We start from the raw sequence: 16,063 nt of genomic DNA on the forward strand, positions 1-16,063 counted from the left end.
CCGCGCTGCCCTCCCGGTGCGGGCTCCGCTGCGGGCTCCGGTACCGCCCGCGGGGCGGGGAATGGGCAAAGGGCGGGGGCGGAGGGCTCGGCCCGGCCCTGCCCGGCCCTATTTAAGGCGGCGGCGGGCACGGTGGCTCGGTGCGATGGCGGCTCCGCGCCGGCCGAGCGGAGGGGGGCTGCGGAGAGCCCCGCAGGACGGGCGGCTGGAGGAGATCAACAAGGTGGGGCTGCGGCCGCCTCCCCGCCCGACCCCGCGGGCAGCGCGGAGGGGCTGCGGCGGGCGGGACAAGAGGAGGAGGAGGATGAGGGGGGTGGTGGGTGCAGGAGGAGCTGCCGACCCCTCTGCCCAAACCCCTTTGGAGAGCAGAGCCGGCCGCAGGAGGAAGCGGGCTTTCTGCGGGGATCGCTCTCCATCCTCTGGGATTGCCCCGTCCTCTCCCTGCATCGCACATCGGCGGGTCCGAAGGGCTGGTGGGCTCCCGGGGGCTGGCTGCTATGAAATTCCCTTTGGGAACATGCTCCAGCAAAAATGGGAGCTATTATTCTCCTGGTGCTCTTCAACCTCCCCTTTGCTGTATCAAGCGCTTCGACTTTTTCTTCCCGGAATGAGAAGTTTCTGCTGCTCAGAGCTGACTCCAGCCTTCCGAGCTTTTCCTTACAGCGGGTGAATGGGTTGCCCAGGATGGTTGGACGTCCCACAAGCCTCGGGCAGGGGGAAAATGGAACCTCCTGGATTAGTGGAAAGTGCACTGGGCTTCGTGCCCTTCATGCCAGGGTCAGGCAAGGTCCTCTCCCCCGAGCTTCAGGCTTACCCTGTCCCTTGCTTGGCATGGTTGTGGGGGCAGTTCTGTTGGCATCCCTCCCAGCTAAGAGCAATTCTGAGGGTGAAAAGAAGGTTTTAACCTTGAAGCAAACAATGCTGGGATTTCTAGCACTTCTAGAAATCCTTTAGTTAGTGGCACCTTGGTGTTACAAGTGCAGAAATCACATCGCTGTACGAGATGAGAGCCCGGAGGAGATTGGCTCATCTTGTCCTCACACTGATTAAGCTCTGAAAAGTGTCACTATGCTCCACCAGACAGCAATGCTCCTCCAGTGAGACAGTAGAGGTGAAGTGTAGGTCACTGGAGAGGGAATTAAGTCATTAGAAATTACTCAATTAACTAGAAATTGGGATGTGCTGCGGTATAAGAGTGCAAAAAGAGATGTCATGACATAAGGTGTAGAATAAGAGCACTTGGTTAGAAAGGAGCCTTTGTAACCTGCTGCTGGAAGGCAGGCACAGCACACCCTGCACAAGGTGTGTAGCTGGGTATAACACACCTCCCCCAGCCAAGGTGGTGGTGGCCCTTAGGCTGAAGATCAAGGGACTGTGTTGTACCTGCTGCTGCAGTTTCTGCTTTTCCAGAGCTGTCCTCTAGCATCACAGAGGCGCAAGGTGGATACATGATCCTTAAGCTGGTAGGAGCTGTAGGGCTGAGGCTGGGAAAGCTGTGCTTCCTGGGATGCTGGGGGTGTGCCACTGCTGTGTCCCAAGGCTCAGGGCTGTTCCCACGCAAGGGACAGGTTCCTATCTCTTCCCTAAGCTGACATCATTTCTGGCTTTTTCTTTGGCTGAGGTTTGGTGACAAAAATGAAACAAACTGCGTGACTTCCCACTGACAGAGCTGCTTGTTTGCATCCTTGCTGCCCTGTGTGCTGCCTCAGCGCTGTGAGATGGGGTTTGAGCAGCTCCAAACCAAGCTGCAGATAGCATGGGTGGCAGATGCCCATGGATCCTCAGAAGCCATTGTGCTCTGGGCAGCAACCCCCGCGCTGCTGTGCTTTGCCAGCTCCATGGGGGAGTGCAGCAAACAGCCTCACACCTCCCTGACAAACAGCTGATGCAGAAACTTGGGCTGATACTGTGGCTGGAGCCAAGGAGGGGGTTTCCCCAGCACTGAAGAGCCCTAAGGCTGTAAAACAGTCGAGTGCTCCTAATAAAACCTATCAGGCCAAATTCCTATCAGGCTTAATCTCATTGTCTCATCCTAACACTTAGCTCCCTCCAGCCCTGTTTTCCTGGCTGGTTTCTACCCCAGAGCTCTCTCTGGGACGTGGGTCTGGCAGACTGAGTGCACATGTGTTGCTGAGGGATAGCTGAGTCCTAGTGCTGGCTTCTCTCTTCCAGCCTGAGCCACTCTTCTGGGCTCCCCTCTTGGTTGTTCCCTCTTTTTGGGCAATGCAATCACATTGTCCAGCCTCGTGCATCAAGGTGGCAGGTCTAATCCAGCCCAGATTAGTTTCAACCTTGTTTTACCCTCTAATGCTCTGGGCTGTGGGGAAGGAATTCAGCCTGTTAGAGAGCAGGTGCCTGCTTCTCCCATCAAGGGCAGGCAGGAGCATCCCTCAGCCCTTCCCAGCCCCTGCAGGCAGGGTGGCTGGCATTCAGCACTTAAATATCCCAGTGAGAGCTTGGCCTGCCAGTTGGAGTCACCTTTTTGGGGAGCAAGGATGGATCTGGCTTTGTTCAGGTTGTGTTACAGGTAGCTGGGACTTGTCTGACTGAGTTTATTGGCTTAGAACAGTCTCTCAACAGCTCAAGAAAGGCTGCTCAGGGCAGGAGCTGGGGAGAGGCTTTTAAAGCAGTTCTTATTAATAGAACATGCCCCTTAAAATGGGAACTTAAGCAAAGGGCTCTAGGAGGACCTTCAGCCACTCTGAGTTTGAGTCACAGGCCCTGGGGGACTGAATTCCTGTGTGCCATTGTGAGTGTTTTCCTTATCGTGTCACAGCCAGCTCACACAATGTGGAGAGTGGAATGCCTTTCAAATACAGCCCCTTGTTGCTTCCTTGCACCTGGAGCAGAGCTGTGGTGCTGGTGGGCTCTCCAGCCCCCCTCCAGTTGAAACACAAGGGAACTGAGGCCTAATCCTGTGTGCAGTGTCACCTGTGCTGCTCTTGTGTCATGCTGCCAGGCCTGGTGGGCTCCTGGGCATGTGTCCCTCAGCCATCACGTATGGATGCATTCCCTTCAGTCTTCACCATTTCTGTGCTGCTTCTTGCTCCCAGAGAGATGCTGTGCTCTGCCCTCACATCCCCTGTCCTGCTGGAAGCTGCTTACTGCTTCTGCAGGGCAGGAATGAAGCTGTGACCTAGTGGCCAGGAGGTGTTTTGGCTTTCAGTGATGTTTGCCTTCTCCAGAGGCTGTTCAGTGGTGATGGCAGCAGGTCACACTGCTCTGGTCTCTGGTGACTCCTGCTGCTGCTGCCTGGGCCCAGTTCTTGATGCTGAATTGGGCCCTTTGTGTTGAGCTGGTAAATGATACCCCTGGGTAGAAATAACTGAGCTAAATGAAACTGAGTTTGCAAAGGAGAGCAAAACAAGGAACTGGAAATGTTGCTTTTTGCCACAGCTCTCAATTTGAGTTGGTGACCATGTTGAAGAGGGAAGCCAGTGTCATCCTGGTTTTGTGGCCATAGTCTCTGGTGTCCCATGTGGAGTTTCTGGGGTGGGAGGAGGGGGTGGAAGTTACTTCTGTCCTAGTGGGCTTCCTACAAAACCCTAGTTCAGCTGCAGGGAAAAGACTTGCCATAGCAGTGGTTAACTGGCAGTGAAGGTTTGAGGATTCCCTGAGCAGTCCAAGTTCCCCTGTCCCAGTGAGGAAGGAGGGAGAGTTCCAGGTGTGTGGGACCCAGAGCACAGGAGCAGGATTAGGATTACCAACAGTGATCAGCACACAAGGCTCTTGGTGACCCACTCCTGCCTTCCCCATGAGCATGGGGAGCAGTGGTGAGGAACACATTCCCAGAGCAGGGAACAGCCTCAGCCCTCCATCCACTAACCCCTCGAGGGGTTTGTCCTGGACAGGCCATGCATAAACTGTGCAGATGTTAATGATTTCTACACTGAAGAATGTGGTGTTGTTGCTGAACACAGATCGAGTCATTAAGCTGTGCTGGGCTGGAGCTGGGCGATGTGGGAGGGCAGGGACAGGAGCAAGGCCCTGCTGCTCACAGCTGTGGGGAGTGTTGCTGGCAGGGCACAGCAGAAGAGCTGGCTGTGCATCTTGTGGTCTGTTCTCTTGGGTATCTGAAGGTTTTTGAGGTGGGGCTAAGGACAAGTGATCAGAAGTGATTCAGGGCTTCCTCTCCAACCTGAGCAGGGTAGAGGGAGAACAGGGATATTTGGTATAAGAGATTTCATAAGCCCAAAATACCCATCCCCTTGGGCACATGACATTCTGCAAACTTTGCCTGCTCTATTTGCAAGCCCTCTGAGTTTATCTAAGGGCTTGAAATCTCAGATAAGAGTGCTTTTTGCAAGGACTAGGAGCCCTTGCTGGAAATAAGTGCCCAATCCACATGCTAAGTGTGCTTAAGCAGAGATGTGGGGAGCTGAAACGTTGAGTGAGCAAGAACAGGGGATTTCATGCAGTTATTCCAAAGGCAGGTGGGGTCCAGTCCTCCCTCAAGCTGCTGGTGGGAAATCTGAGACATCAGAGGGATTCCCCTTGCACTGGAATGTTAATGACAAGGTGTGGAGGGATTCAGCCCATTTTCAAGTCTCCTGGTGCTGTTGCTCAGCTGTGGCTCTCTGGGAATTGAGAATCTTCTTACTAATGCTGCCTTTGGAGGTGCCCTCTAGGGTGTTTTCCTTTGCATCTTTAACCTTGAGTATATGTAATTTTTTCTGTTTTAGGAGTTTCTCTGTGACCCAAAGTTCAGTAATGAAAAAGACCTGGAGGAGAAGTTGGCAGTGTTCAAAGGTGAGAACTGGAGGGTCGTCCTGTCCTTTGAACCTTACTGCTTGCTCTGAACCAGATTATTTTCCTCAGCACTTGGATCTCACCAGCCTGAGATTCTCTGCCAAATAAAGTAACTGAGTTGAGATGGATGCCTTCCCCCTTGCTTGTGGGACTTGGTGAAACTCTCTGGAGAGGTGTTTTCCACACAAACCTTTGTGCTTCTCCCGCTTGCAGGGCAGAGACATGTCACCCTAAAGACATCCTGCCTGGCAGCTGCTGTTACTGCAAAACCTGCTGTGTGGGCAAAACTCTGGGGAGCAGCAAAGGAGGATGGTTTCTGTCAGCAAGCTAACTGGCATAATGGACCATGCAATATCTGGACTCTATTTTTTTTTTTTTTCCCAATGAGTAGGAGGGCCTCATTCCACAAAGCAGAAGTGTCAGCTGCTTTCTGGAGGAGTTGGGGACTTCCTCTCTCCAAAAGTCTCTTTAGGCCTTTCCCAGCCACTTGACAGCATAGGGAACACAGCACTGATATGTCTAGTTCTGGCCAAAGCCTGACTCCAGTGGGTCAGCAGATCTAGGGCTTAGGTTTGGGCCTTTTGCTGGGACAGGAGATAGAGAAACAGCTCAAAAGCCTGGAGTCCTCTGTAGCTTGTCCCCAGACTGGTTACATGACAAGATCTGGCAGGGTTATTCTGGTGTACCCACTTTCTTTCCAAGCAGTGGCTGAAGGCAGTTGGGAAAACATGCCTGCGTCACACTGCCTCGAGGCTTGTGCTCAGCCTGGCTCTAACCAAATACAACCTGACCTTGCTTCCATTTCAGACATTGTCTGCTATTTCCCTTTGAATTTTGGCTTTGCAATCCAGCAAAGAAGAAGCTGGCTGGCGTTTTGTGATCCCTTACACTGCTGGGCACAGAGGAGCCTCCTGTGTTCCCCGATCTCTTTGTGTTGCCTTTTGTGTAGCTTTGGCTTTTGGCTGCAGCCCTGCATTATTTTTTCCCATCACAATTGGGGCTCTTCAAACATTGCAACTGTAGGTCACAGGCAGAGAATTCCCTGTAACGAGAGCCTTTGGCATCTCTTCCTGCTGCCTCGTGAGTTTGTCTCCGTGGCCTGTCCCTCTCTCCAAGGCCTCCTCCAGCTCCCCCAACAATCAGCTCATTGTGTGATGATGGGGGGAATATTTCTTCTCTGCTGTCCTTCCCACTTCCCCCTCCCAGCCTGGGGGAGGCAAAGATGGAGCCCCCATGCAGTGTTTGTGTAAATGTATTTGTGAGGGAGGGACCATGCATGGTTTTTGCCCCACTATATCCCTGCTGCTGGGGTGGGAGGGAAGCATGAATATGTGAGCTGAGGCTGATGTAAAACTGCCTCTGTTCTCTGCACCGTTGGCTAAGTGTCAGCTCAGAAGAAAAGAAAACATGGGCTGGGCATGGACGTGGCAGAGCAGGGTTTGTGCCCCAGGCATATGCAGGGGTGCCTGACCCTGGTAAGGGAGGTGGAAGTTAAAATGCACAAGGTCATTCTGGTGAGGCAGAGTGTAGGGAGAGGCAGTCCCACATCAAGCATCACTCTGGCCCCTAAACATGTGTGTTATAGCCCGATGTCTTCTGGAATTGGTTGCTTGATGCTTGAAGGGAGACATTTACTCCAGCCTGAAGCGTGAACAGCTTTGGCTTGTACATGGTATTTCCATATTCTGTCCTGGTCAGCTCATGGCAGCAGTAATCCATGGGCTGAGACCCAGGTGAAGCCAAGCCAGTCCTTTGCCTCCGGCCCCTCAGTCCAGTTAACCCAACAATTTCCCTTGGAAGCACAGGTCCTGGGAAGACTCTGATGTGTGAAATAACCACTCTTCACTTTGGCTCCTTAAATTAGCCTACCACTTGTGTGTTCATGCTCATATCCCTGCTGGTGTCCCCAGAACAGAGGCAAAAGGTCTTTTCCATTTTCCTTCCTGGGGCAAAGGAGCAGTCTGGAAGAGCTTGGTTAATCTGAGTCCTCCAAGGTGAGGTTGTGGTGAGAGAGTGCTCACTGCAGGGTGATTTCTTCAGCTCAGCATGGATGGATGGTGCCAGCAGGCATCTTGCTCTTTCCATTTAGTAGAGCTGAGGTGATGGGGGCCCCCCTGTGGTGCTGGGAGCTGTATGGTCTGTAAGACAGACAAATCCTTGCCTGAAGAGCTTAAAGTCTAAATGGGGAACAGCTATCAGGAGGTGGGGGGGGGGTGTGTAGGAAGCTCAGGTGTGCCACTTCAAAGAGCAGAAGCTGCACAGGACTGAATTCCTGAATTTTCTAACTCAAATCAGTGCTCTGCCTGTTACAGCATGCAAGTTTTTGTCCTGCAAAGCTTCTGGAGCAGGCTCTGCCTCTCTCTGACAATGCTGGAGTTGCTCAAGTCAGCAGTGTTTGACAGCAGGCTTGGAAGGGCAAACAACCTGCTCCAGCATCACTGTGCCCAGGCATGTTCTTGGCTTTGCCCTCTTGATGTGGTCCTTGAGCATCTCTGCTGGCAGGTGCCCCTCTGGGAGTGAGCACAGTGACGGGAGCACTGTGGAGTCTGTCCCTCATTATTGCAGGCGACTGCGTCATTTAATCCCCCTTCTAATCCGATCAAGCTTCATCTCGGGAGTGCTCAGGGGTTTGTTTTCCTTGCTACTCCTTCTGGGAGCCTGTTCCAGAGCTTTGTTTTTCTGGCTGGAAACCTTTTAACGCTGTTCATAGCCAGCTGATACCTTGTTCTCATGCCAGTGTTTTCCTTCGGCTTAAATGAAAAGCAGCCACAATTACAGAGAACTTAACTCTAGAGCCCTGGAGTTGAGATAAGGGTGCTAAAACCAGGCCTTGAGATGGTCTCCCCCTCTGAACTTTGCATTCAGCAGTATATCAATCTTATCACCAAATGCTTTATTTCAGGGCTGTAAGCAGGCAGTGCTCCAAAGCCCTGCACACCCTCCTACTCTAGAGTCCTGCTAACTTAATTCTGTGTCTCTTCCAGAGAAATACATGGAGTTTGACCTGAACAACCAAGGCGAGATTGGTGAGTGATTCTGAGGGATGCTGGGCTGGAAGAGCCACAGCCTGTCTGCTGCTGAATCTGCTGCTTCCCTCTGCACTCATGGTGTTGAGGATGTGGGCTTTTCCTATGTCCAGCCTTGCTTGGATCTTGATTGCCAGCCAGGGGCTTCCTTGGCTTTCTAGCCCCTGCCTCTCAGCTTCTTCAGTCTCTCTTTGCCAGCACTCTTCTCAGTGCTGTTCTCCTGAGGTTCTGTTTATCTCCTCCATGTCTTTCTCCTCTAAATGCTTTTTTTTCCTTCTCCCTTTTTCTCCACTGAGGCCTTCTTCTCAATCTTCTGCTGCAAAGCTGGGAATTCAGAGCTGGGAAGCTGCAGGACTGACAGTCCATGGGCTTGCCTGGCTTGAGGCAGGAGCTGTATAAATCCATGAGCACTTCTAGTGCAGAGAAGCTCTTTGCTTTGCAAGGGAGGGAGCAGAGGGAAGAAAAGGACCTGGGAGTGAGTCTGGCTCAGCTGAGCAGCCCTGCTTTGGGCTCAGAAAACACCAGTTACATAAAGTTCCAGCCTCCTGCAGGCCTGGAGCTGACACTGGAGTGTAATCACTTGTGCACTGTGCCCTTCCAGGAGGCTGCCTCGTTCCCCTCCTCCACAAGGCTTCCAGCTGAAGTGAAGCCTGTGGGGAGCTGAGGAGGCCTGATCAGGGCTTCCAGGAGGGAAGGGGCCGCGGGTCTCAGCAGGCAGCAGTGCAATGGGAGGAAATGGCCTGTGGCCATGGGCAGGGGCGTCTGCTCCCCACTGCTTGTTTGTCTCCAGCTTTAACCCCGGTGCTGCTTCCCTCCTCCCCATCCTTGTGATTCTTGGCAACACAATCTGAGCTAGAGAGCATTGTCCCCACGTGTCTCTGGAGCACTTGGAGTTGTCCCTCTTCTCTGAGTGTGTGGTATTTTTATTTTGAGCTGCGCAACTGGGAAGTGATGCTCTGTACTGGGCAGAGTGGCACTGAGCTGTGCTGGAAGGCTTTTTGTGCTTTTGGCAACAGCTTAATGCTGTCAGCCACAGAGTCCACAGTGAGGTGGTCTCGGGTGGGAACTCATGGCTCTGTCCCTAGGGTTGGTCTGTGCTCAGTGGGCTCACCTTGACAGCAGTGATTTCTCTTGTAGATTTGATGTCTGTCAAAAGGATGATGGAGAAGCTGGGGGCTCCGAAGACCCACCTAGAACTGAAGAGGATGATCTCCGAGGTGACTGGAGGGGTCAGCAACACCATCTCGTACCAGGACTTTGTCAACGTGATGCTTGGGAAACGCTCTGCTGTGCTGAAACTGTGAGTGTCCTGGGATGGAGCTGGGGAGGGCAGCAGCACCGAGCTGCTCTGGTGGGAAGCTGGGAAGCACAAGCTGCTCTGTCTGGTGGAGCTGGAGCTGTGCACACTCAGTGTTCATGGAGGGAGATGAGCACCCTTGTGCAGGGGGGTCTGCAAGGTGCCATGAGAGGGTGTGTAAGCCCGGGTGGAGGCTGAGCAGTGGCAAGTGCTCCCAGCAGAGCTGCCTGCTGTGTGTTAGCACAGGCTTCCTCACATGTGCTCCATGCGAGCCATCCCACTCCTTTCCCCAGGGTGTGCAGGCATTCAGCACTGCAGGACTTCTTCCCATCTCTTCCCTGAGGATCCACTGGCTTTGGGGACACAGACTTGCCCTGTGGATGGTGGCAGGACTTGAGTGAATGATGATCCTGCCAGTACCAGTAGTGCTGGCTCCTGTTTCCCACCGGATACTCTGTCCCTGCCTGATCTCGGAAGGATGGGCAGTAGAGGGAGATGGGACACATGCTTAAAACAGCTGGCTCATGCTGAGAGTGGTTTTCTGTGGTACAGGATGCCAGCACTAGCCTCCCACGCCCCCCTCTGCCCTCTCAACAGGTCTCTGAAAGTGCTGCTCTAACAAATCGCTTCCAAACACTTGCTTGGCTTCATCTCCATCCCGTTGAATCCTGGCATTTCCTTTCACAGCTCAGAGGCTGGCCCTGCTTTTGTGTCTGAAACCACCATGAATAGGAGCTGATCCTCTCCATCCTCCTTACCCCTTTTTGAAGGCAGCTTTAGAAACACAGCCAGCTTTCCAGGCAGGTTGGGAGGAAGGATCTTGCACCCATCTCTCACATGGTTTGTCTAAGCTGGGACATGTTTCCTGGCAGATTCTCCCCACTGTGAGCTGTGTCTCTGTTGTGATGCTCCTCTTCCAAGCAGACACAGACTTCTGACATCTCTGCTCCTCCTTTTTCTCCACAGAACCAGACTGAGCCTGCAGCCTATCCCATATCTTCCATCCCTCCTCCCAAACTGCAGCAGCTTTCACAAACAGGTCCCTTCTCTCGCTAACAGACACCCCATTGTCTGTTGGACCCAGTAGAGCAGGAGCAGAAATGTAAAACTCGTCCTAAGAGCAGTACAGCCCTTTGATCCATCGAGGCAGCTGGCATTCCCAGCGTAGCTGCAGTCCTCAGGGAGGAAGACAGTGCTAGTGGTTACAAAATGCTTGAGATTCCTACAGGCAGTGCCTTGCTCCTTGTTTTTGCTCTCTCCCCTGGCTGTAATTGCTGTTGCTTGCTCGGTGTTAGCTTCTGAATATTCTGTTGTGTGCTTATGTACAAGGTGGGCCAGGAGTGGTATTTGCTTTTACGCATCAGGAACACTTGGCATGCAGTGTGTGCCCGGGGGATTTCGGAAGTGGCTGTCTAAATAAAATGTGCTAATCCTCTGGGCTCTGAGAGGAAAACCGGCAGAGACTTTAGGAACCCACTCCTGGTAGCTGCTGGAAAAGCCAGCCTGGCAGCACTGCCCTCTGTTGGCTTTCTCTTCTTTGTTAATTATCTGAGTGCTCCTTATAGGGGAGCCAGATGTTCTTTTTCAGCAGAAAACGCCACCCCCAGGGATGGATAAATATACATTTGCTCTTTTTAAAATTGGCAATATCTGTTGTGTTTTGCAGGGTCATGATGTTTGAAGGAAAAGCCAATGAAAGCAACACAAAACGTTCTGGTCCACCTCCAGAGAGAGACATAGCCAGCCTCCCTTGAAGAGGACAGGCTGTAAAATGGGCACTGTTTGCTTTGCTGGTTTGTAACAGAGGTTACACGTGCTTTGTTACTCTTTACTGTGGACAGTCCTAGTTTTCAACTAACCTGCCTTAGAGGAACAGCAAGGGAAGCTGGAGACCCCCAGCTCATGTCTTTCTGCTGCATCCCTTAGCCAACTTGATCTGTTAGACAGAAGCTGTAGCACCAAGTGTAATGTGAGACCAAAAGGACCAAAAAATAACTTGTGATTTTACTCTTTCCTCTGCCCTTCCTGCATTTCTCAGACGAGGAGCTACTTTGTTCCCAGTGTATGGATTCAGAGCTGTGCTTGTCATGGCAGGTTCCTAATGGTCCTTGCTGCCAGACATGGACAAAGCCCCTGAGAGCGGTTTCATGGGTGCAAAGAAATAAGTGCCTTCTCTGCTCCATCCTCCTGTTCCTTCTTTGGACTTAGTTCTTCCCCTCCTGACCTCCCCAAAATGCAAATCAGGCTCCCACATCTGCCTGATCATATGGGGAATGTGCTTGGACACAGAGATCTGCCTGCGCAGCCTATTGGAGTGGGGACAGTTTTTCTGCTCTGGGGGCTCATCCTGCGGGCAGATCTCGGGGTCCAACTGCAATTGAGGATGGTTAATGCCACCTTGGGGACCCCCTTCATAATAAATCACGACTTGGGTCCGACCAGGAGTGTAACCTCTGGGCAGGTGATTGTGTGTCCCGTCCATGGAGTCCAGAAACAAGCTGTGATGCCTTTGCAGCCCCACAGGATTCCTGGGGCAAGTGAAACCTCCAGGTGAAAGAAAACTGAGTGACCAAACTGAGCCTGGCCAGAGCAGTTGCAGATGAGGATCTGTCCTCAGGCAGCTTCTCTGTCCCTCTGATTTTTGCAGACCTCCCTGTGTGTGTTTCAGCCTGGTCCCCTGGGCCTATCCATTTCCCTGATGGATAAACCTTAAAATCTGCAAAATAAGAAGGGCTGTAAATATGGAATATGAGCTGGGACTGTGCTATCCACACTCTGGGTACTGTGGTGATTCTTGTTCCATACACAGTTTCTGGAATCCAGGTGTTTGCTCTTTGGCCTTTCCCTACTCTTTTCTTAAATGTTCTTGACAGCTTTTAACTTTTTTAAAATAATGATTTACTAAGTACATTTTTAAAGGAAATACAAATAATTAACTCTACTAGGCTGATCGTTCCTGCCAAAGGCTGCACTTTTAAATAATTTTTAAAAAAACCAACAAAAACATTCTCACTACTGTTTGTGTGAAAACCAAAACTGTAACGGAGAGAAAAATTATGAGCAAAAGCAGCACCAGTCTACTTCAAGGACTGAAAATAAATCTTTTGAAGCTACACAGTGTGTCAGTGTTTACTGTTATCAACTCTGAAGCTTGGTCCATATAACTGGTTGAAGATCAAAGGAGTTGGTTTCCAAGTCTGTTAATATAAACCCTTAAACAGATCCTGGAGATAGGTTTGGACTGTCTTGATCTGATCTTTATCTGTAATAACTGACTGAAAACCATGGAGTTTGTGTGATGAAATACAGAAGCCACCCCCTGAAAGCTGGCTCTTTTTTTTGACTTACTGAAAAAGAGCAGGTGCCAGTGCTTGTTTTAAGGAATGACTTGTTTATTCCTTAAGAGAGCAGACACTTGCAATGCTTCTCTTGAAGGAGGTTTTTCTTGTCTGATGTGAATTATCAAAAGGGGAGAGACCAAGGTTCCTGGGGAATGACTGGGTGCACTTTTTCCATGTGTTTCTCAAAAGGACAGAATTTCCCTGAGATCACAACCCCACGTCTGCTTTCTGCTGACTGGTAGCCTCTGGGAATGCACCTGCTTTCTTGGCCGTGTGTTGAAGCTGTTGTTCAGCTGGGAAAAAATGGAAGCATATAACATGAGGGAAACTTGGATGTAGTTTGCCGCAGTTCAGCTCACTGCCCAAAGCCATCATTACTTATCTCTGTGGAAATCCTTGTCCTTTTTAGTCCTGGGAAAGAGAATGACCTGCTAGAGCTGGAAACAACCCTTCTCAAAATGTTTCCATAGGGCTGAGTGCTGGCATTCTGGCTGAGTGGGAGCTGAACCCCTCAAAACTTGAACAAGTAATGAAATCGGGGACCTGGTGCGATCAAGCCCCCACATTCTGCTTTTGTGTGGTCCTGGAGCACAATAAGGCTCCTCCAGCTCATAGAGCTTCTGTGTTTGCAGCTCAGCCACCCCACACTGGAGCTGACCCAGAGCATCCCCGTGCTCCCACTCCAGCCCTCACCAAGGGAGCAGGATTTTAGCTGAGGGAAAGGCATGAAACTGCGCCAGGGTGGGGTTAGGTTGGACACTGGGAGGAATTTCTTCACAAAAAAAAAGGCGATTAGACACCGGAACGGGCTGCCCAGAGGGGTGGTGGAGACGGGAGTCCCCCGTCCTGAGGGGAGCAGCCCTGAGGGGACAGACCCCGCTGAGCAGGGATGGAGTCCCTGCAGGTGTTTGAGGAACGACAGTGCTGTGGGCTGGTGACAAGGTGCTGCTCGGTCACAGGTTGGGCTCGATGGTTTCAGAGCTATTTCCCAATGTGACGCTGTGCAAAGAGGGTTTATTGAGCACAGCTGTCGTGGGGAGGAGCCGCTGGGAGGACCCGGAGCAGCGAGAGGCGCGGCCGGAGCGGCCCCGCAGGAAGCGGAAGCGGCGCGCGGCTCTCCGGCGGGACCGGGGCCGCCATGGGGGACGACATGGACGTGGTCCCCGAGCGGGAGATGAAGGTGGGACACGGGGAGAGCGGGCTGTGAGGGCAGGCCGGCGGGGGGAAGGGTAGACAGGCTGTTTCACTCGGGCCGGAGGGCCTCGGCTTGGAGCGGGAGGGGAACCGGGCTTGGAGAAGGCTCGGCCTGGGCTGCGAGAGGTGGTGGGTTCTGCGGCAGGCTTGGTTGGCACCGTGGGGCTGACAGACGGGGAGGGTCGGCTTGGGATGTGGCGGGGCTTTTGGAGACATCCTTGCGGTGTTTGTGGAACAGAGCGGCAGGATGGGTCAGGCTGGAAGGGACCACAGTGGGGCATCTGGTCAGACCTCCCTGCTCGGACTGGTTCGTCCCAGAGCACATGGCACAGGATTGCTTGTCCAGACGGACCTGGAATATCTCCAGTGAGGGGCACTCCACACCCTTTCTGGGCAATCCTGAGTGCTTTCAAGTATTTGGGGACTTTCCGGTATAGTGTGGTACAAACCTGTGGGGTGGAAAAGGGAAGGCTGGCATGGCCTTGGTGTAGAGGGGTGTTTAATGCCTGGGGAGGGAATCACAGAACGGTTTGGGTTGGAAGGAACCGTTAAGCTCGTCTCGTAACCTCTGCCACGGACAGGGACACCTTCCACCAGACTAGGTTGCTCCAAGCCTCATCCAGCCTGGCCTTGAGCAGTTTCAGGGATGAAGGAGAGTTGGAGGAACCTTGTTAAGAAGAGTGATATGTTTCTAAGTCCTCCTATCAGCATTCCTCGTGCTGGGATCTCCTGGTTTGGGGATGTGTGGCTGTGGGGCATTGGCAGCTGGAGTCTTGCTGTGTGGTGCCAGCCTAGCCTGTCCTGTGTCACCCAGTGTTCCTGTGAGGCTGGGTAAGAGGGGACATGGGGGAACAGATTCCTGGAGTGATTACAGGGCTTTGTGCAGCTGCCTTCTGCCCTCAAAAACAGGGTAGTTGGGCTGTTTGTTTTGCTGAAGTTTCCCAGTTCCCACATCCTCCTCAGATTGCAGGAATGTACTTATTCAGTGGCAGTTGTTTGGAAATAACTCAGGCGCTTAGCTGGAGTTACTGGTATGTAGGTTGGCAAACGTGTACCTTGTAGCAGCAAGTTTTGTTCAGTCCTGTCCTGTCTTTTCTTTATTCCTTTCTCATTTCCTCTGTATCCCTTGGCTGGTTTTGGTGTGCTCCTGAGTAGGTCAGATGTCCCAGGCAGATTTTATAAACACAAATGCTGGGTACAAGTGAGATTTAACCAGAGGTTGCCTGGGTGTGTGGCAGGGATTTGCAGCTCTCATGGAGAGGCTCCTGCACTTAGTGTCTTAGAGAAGCCAAAGTAAACTATTCCTCTTGGGCAGCATGTGAACAGTCTCTTCCCAACTCTCTCAAACAGGATTTTCAGTTCAGAGCACTGAAGAAGGTTCGCATCTTTGATGCTCCTGATGATCTTCCCAAAGAGCGCTCCAGCCTCCTCGCAGTGTCCAACAAATATGGGCTGGTCTTTGCTGGTGGAGGGACCAGCCTGCAGATTTTCCACACCAGAGATCTTCTCATGCAGAAACAGCAGGGAGAAGATCCCAATAAAATTGGTAAGACACACTTAAATCTCATGGGTTTGGCAGAGACAGGTTTGTAGGGGTTTGTGACATGGCTTCTAATACGTGTTACAGTCCTTGCCATTCTCTGTCAGGCATTTGAGTTGCCACATTTTCTTGTGTGGAGAGGCAGGAACAATGGTTGGTAGCCATTCTTTGCTGGGTTGGTAGCCATTCTTTGAGCTGTGAGCCTGTGCATGTGTCAGGGATGTGTGTGAGTGGAGGGACACACCGAGGGAGTTTTCACACTGACTCTGACTAAACGACTGTCCAGGAGAGGAGAAGCAACCACTGTTCCACCACCTGAGTGCAAAATGATTTTCCATCCCCTTAGTAACTGTTCCACTCTCTGCATACATAAATAAAGTCAAAAATCATTCCACTTATCATTACTCAGGTTACTGAGGAAAGAAAGTGGCGTTTTCTCTTCTTAGAAATTTGGCAGCTCTCAAGATTGTATTGATAGAGATGAAGGGATTTGCTTTCATTCAATTTTTCTGCATCTTACCTTTGACAGCTGCTGTTCATGGGACTGAGGATTATTGCATGAATTTGTTGTGTTGTTTTACAAGAACAATCCCTGCTATTTAAATTTGTCCCCTTCATTCCATCTTCCTTTCCTTTTGTGTTTTAAGTGGAGAATATTCAGAGTACTCTGGTTCCCATGAAGTTTCCTATGCAGCACCTGGCTCTGAGCTGTGACAACCTCACCTTGTCTGTCTGTATGATGTCCAGTGAGATCGGGTCCTTCATCAGCTTTTTTGATGTCCGCACGTTCCTAAATCAGGTACAGCATATGCCAAGTGGGTTTGGCTTTGGTTTGGGTTTTTTATTCAGAATACAGCAGAGGAGAGGTGTAGCTGGGGTGGGATTTTCTGTCTCTGTGAGGGTTGTCTTGTAAAGG

The 16,063-nt window shown here is 51.7% G+C and overlaps 2 protein-coding genes across 4 annotated transcripts in view; both read left to right on the plus strand.

Annotated features, from left to right (window-relative positions):
* The first annotated feature begins 71 nt into the window (after window positions 1-71).
* On the plus strand, window positions 72-12,185 carry AIF1L (allograft inflammatory factor 1 like). The gene is made up of 5 exons (XM_012578281.5): window positions 72-223; window positions 4,683-4,749; window positions 7,734-7,775; window positions 8,913-9,075; window positions 10,739-12,185. Exons 1-5 carry the CDS (start codon window positions 146-148, stop codon window positions 10,824-10,826), a joined length of 438 nt encoding a protein of 145 aa, XP_012433735.3. The 5' UTR covers window positions 72-145; the 3' UTR covers window positions 10,827-12,185.
* Window positions 12,186-13,452: 1,267 nt separating this feature from the next.
* Window positions 13,453-16,063, plus strand: part of NUP214 (nucleoporin 214) — a 38,510-nt gene continuing 35,899 nt past the window's right edge. For 2 of the 3 annotated variants that reach the window (XM_030286511.4, XM_030286512.4), the window contains exons 1-3: window positions 13,453-13,593; window positions 14,958-15,153; window positions 15,795-15,946. In XM_030286511.4, coding sequence (XP_030142371.4) covers window positions 13,552-13,593; window positions 14,958-15,153; window positions 15,795-15,946 — 390 coding nt within the window. In that variant the 5' untranslated portion in view covers window positions 13,453-13,551. The remainder of the gene's footprint in view (window positions 13,594-14,957; window positions 15,154-15,794; window positions 15,947-16,063) is intronic. The other variant, XM_012578331.5, reaches the window with a different exon arrangement.

The sequence above is a fragment of the Taeniopygia guttata genome, chromosome 17 (assembly GCF_048771995.1).
Source record: "Taeniopygia guttata chromosome 17, bTaeGut7.mat, whole genome shotgun sequence".
NCBI classification, from domain to species: Eukaryota; Metazoa; Chordata; class Aves; order Passeriformes; family Estrildidae; genus Taeniopygia; species Taeniopygia guttata.

Coding starts and splice junctions, on each gene's coding strand:
- AIF1L (XM_012578281.5), top strand. CDS start 146: ATGGCGGCTCCGCGCCGGCCGAGCGGAGGGGGGCTGCGGAGAGCCCCG. Junction 224..4,682: donor GGCTGGAGGAGATCAACAAG/GTGGGGCTGCGG, acceptor TTTCTGTTTTAG/GAGTTTCTCTGTGACCCAAA. Junction 7,776..8,912: donor GAACAACCAAGGCGAGATTG/GTGAGTGATTCT, acceptor TTTCTCTTGTAG/ATTTGATGTCTGTCAAAAGG.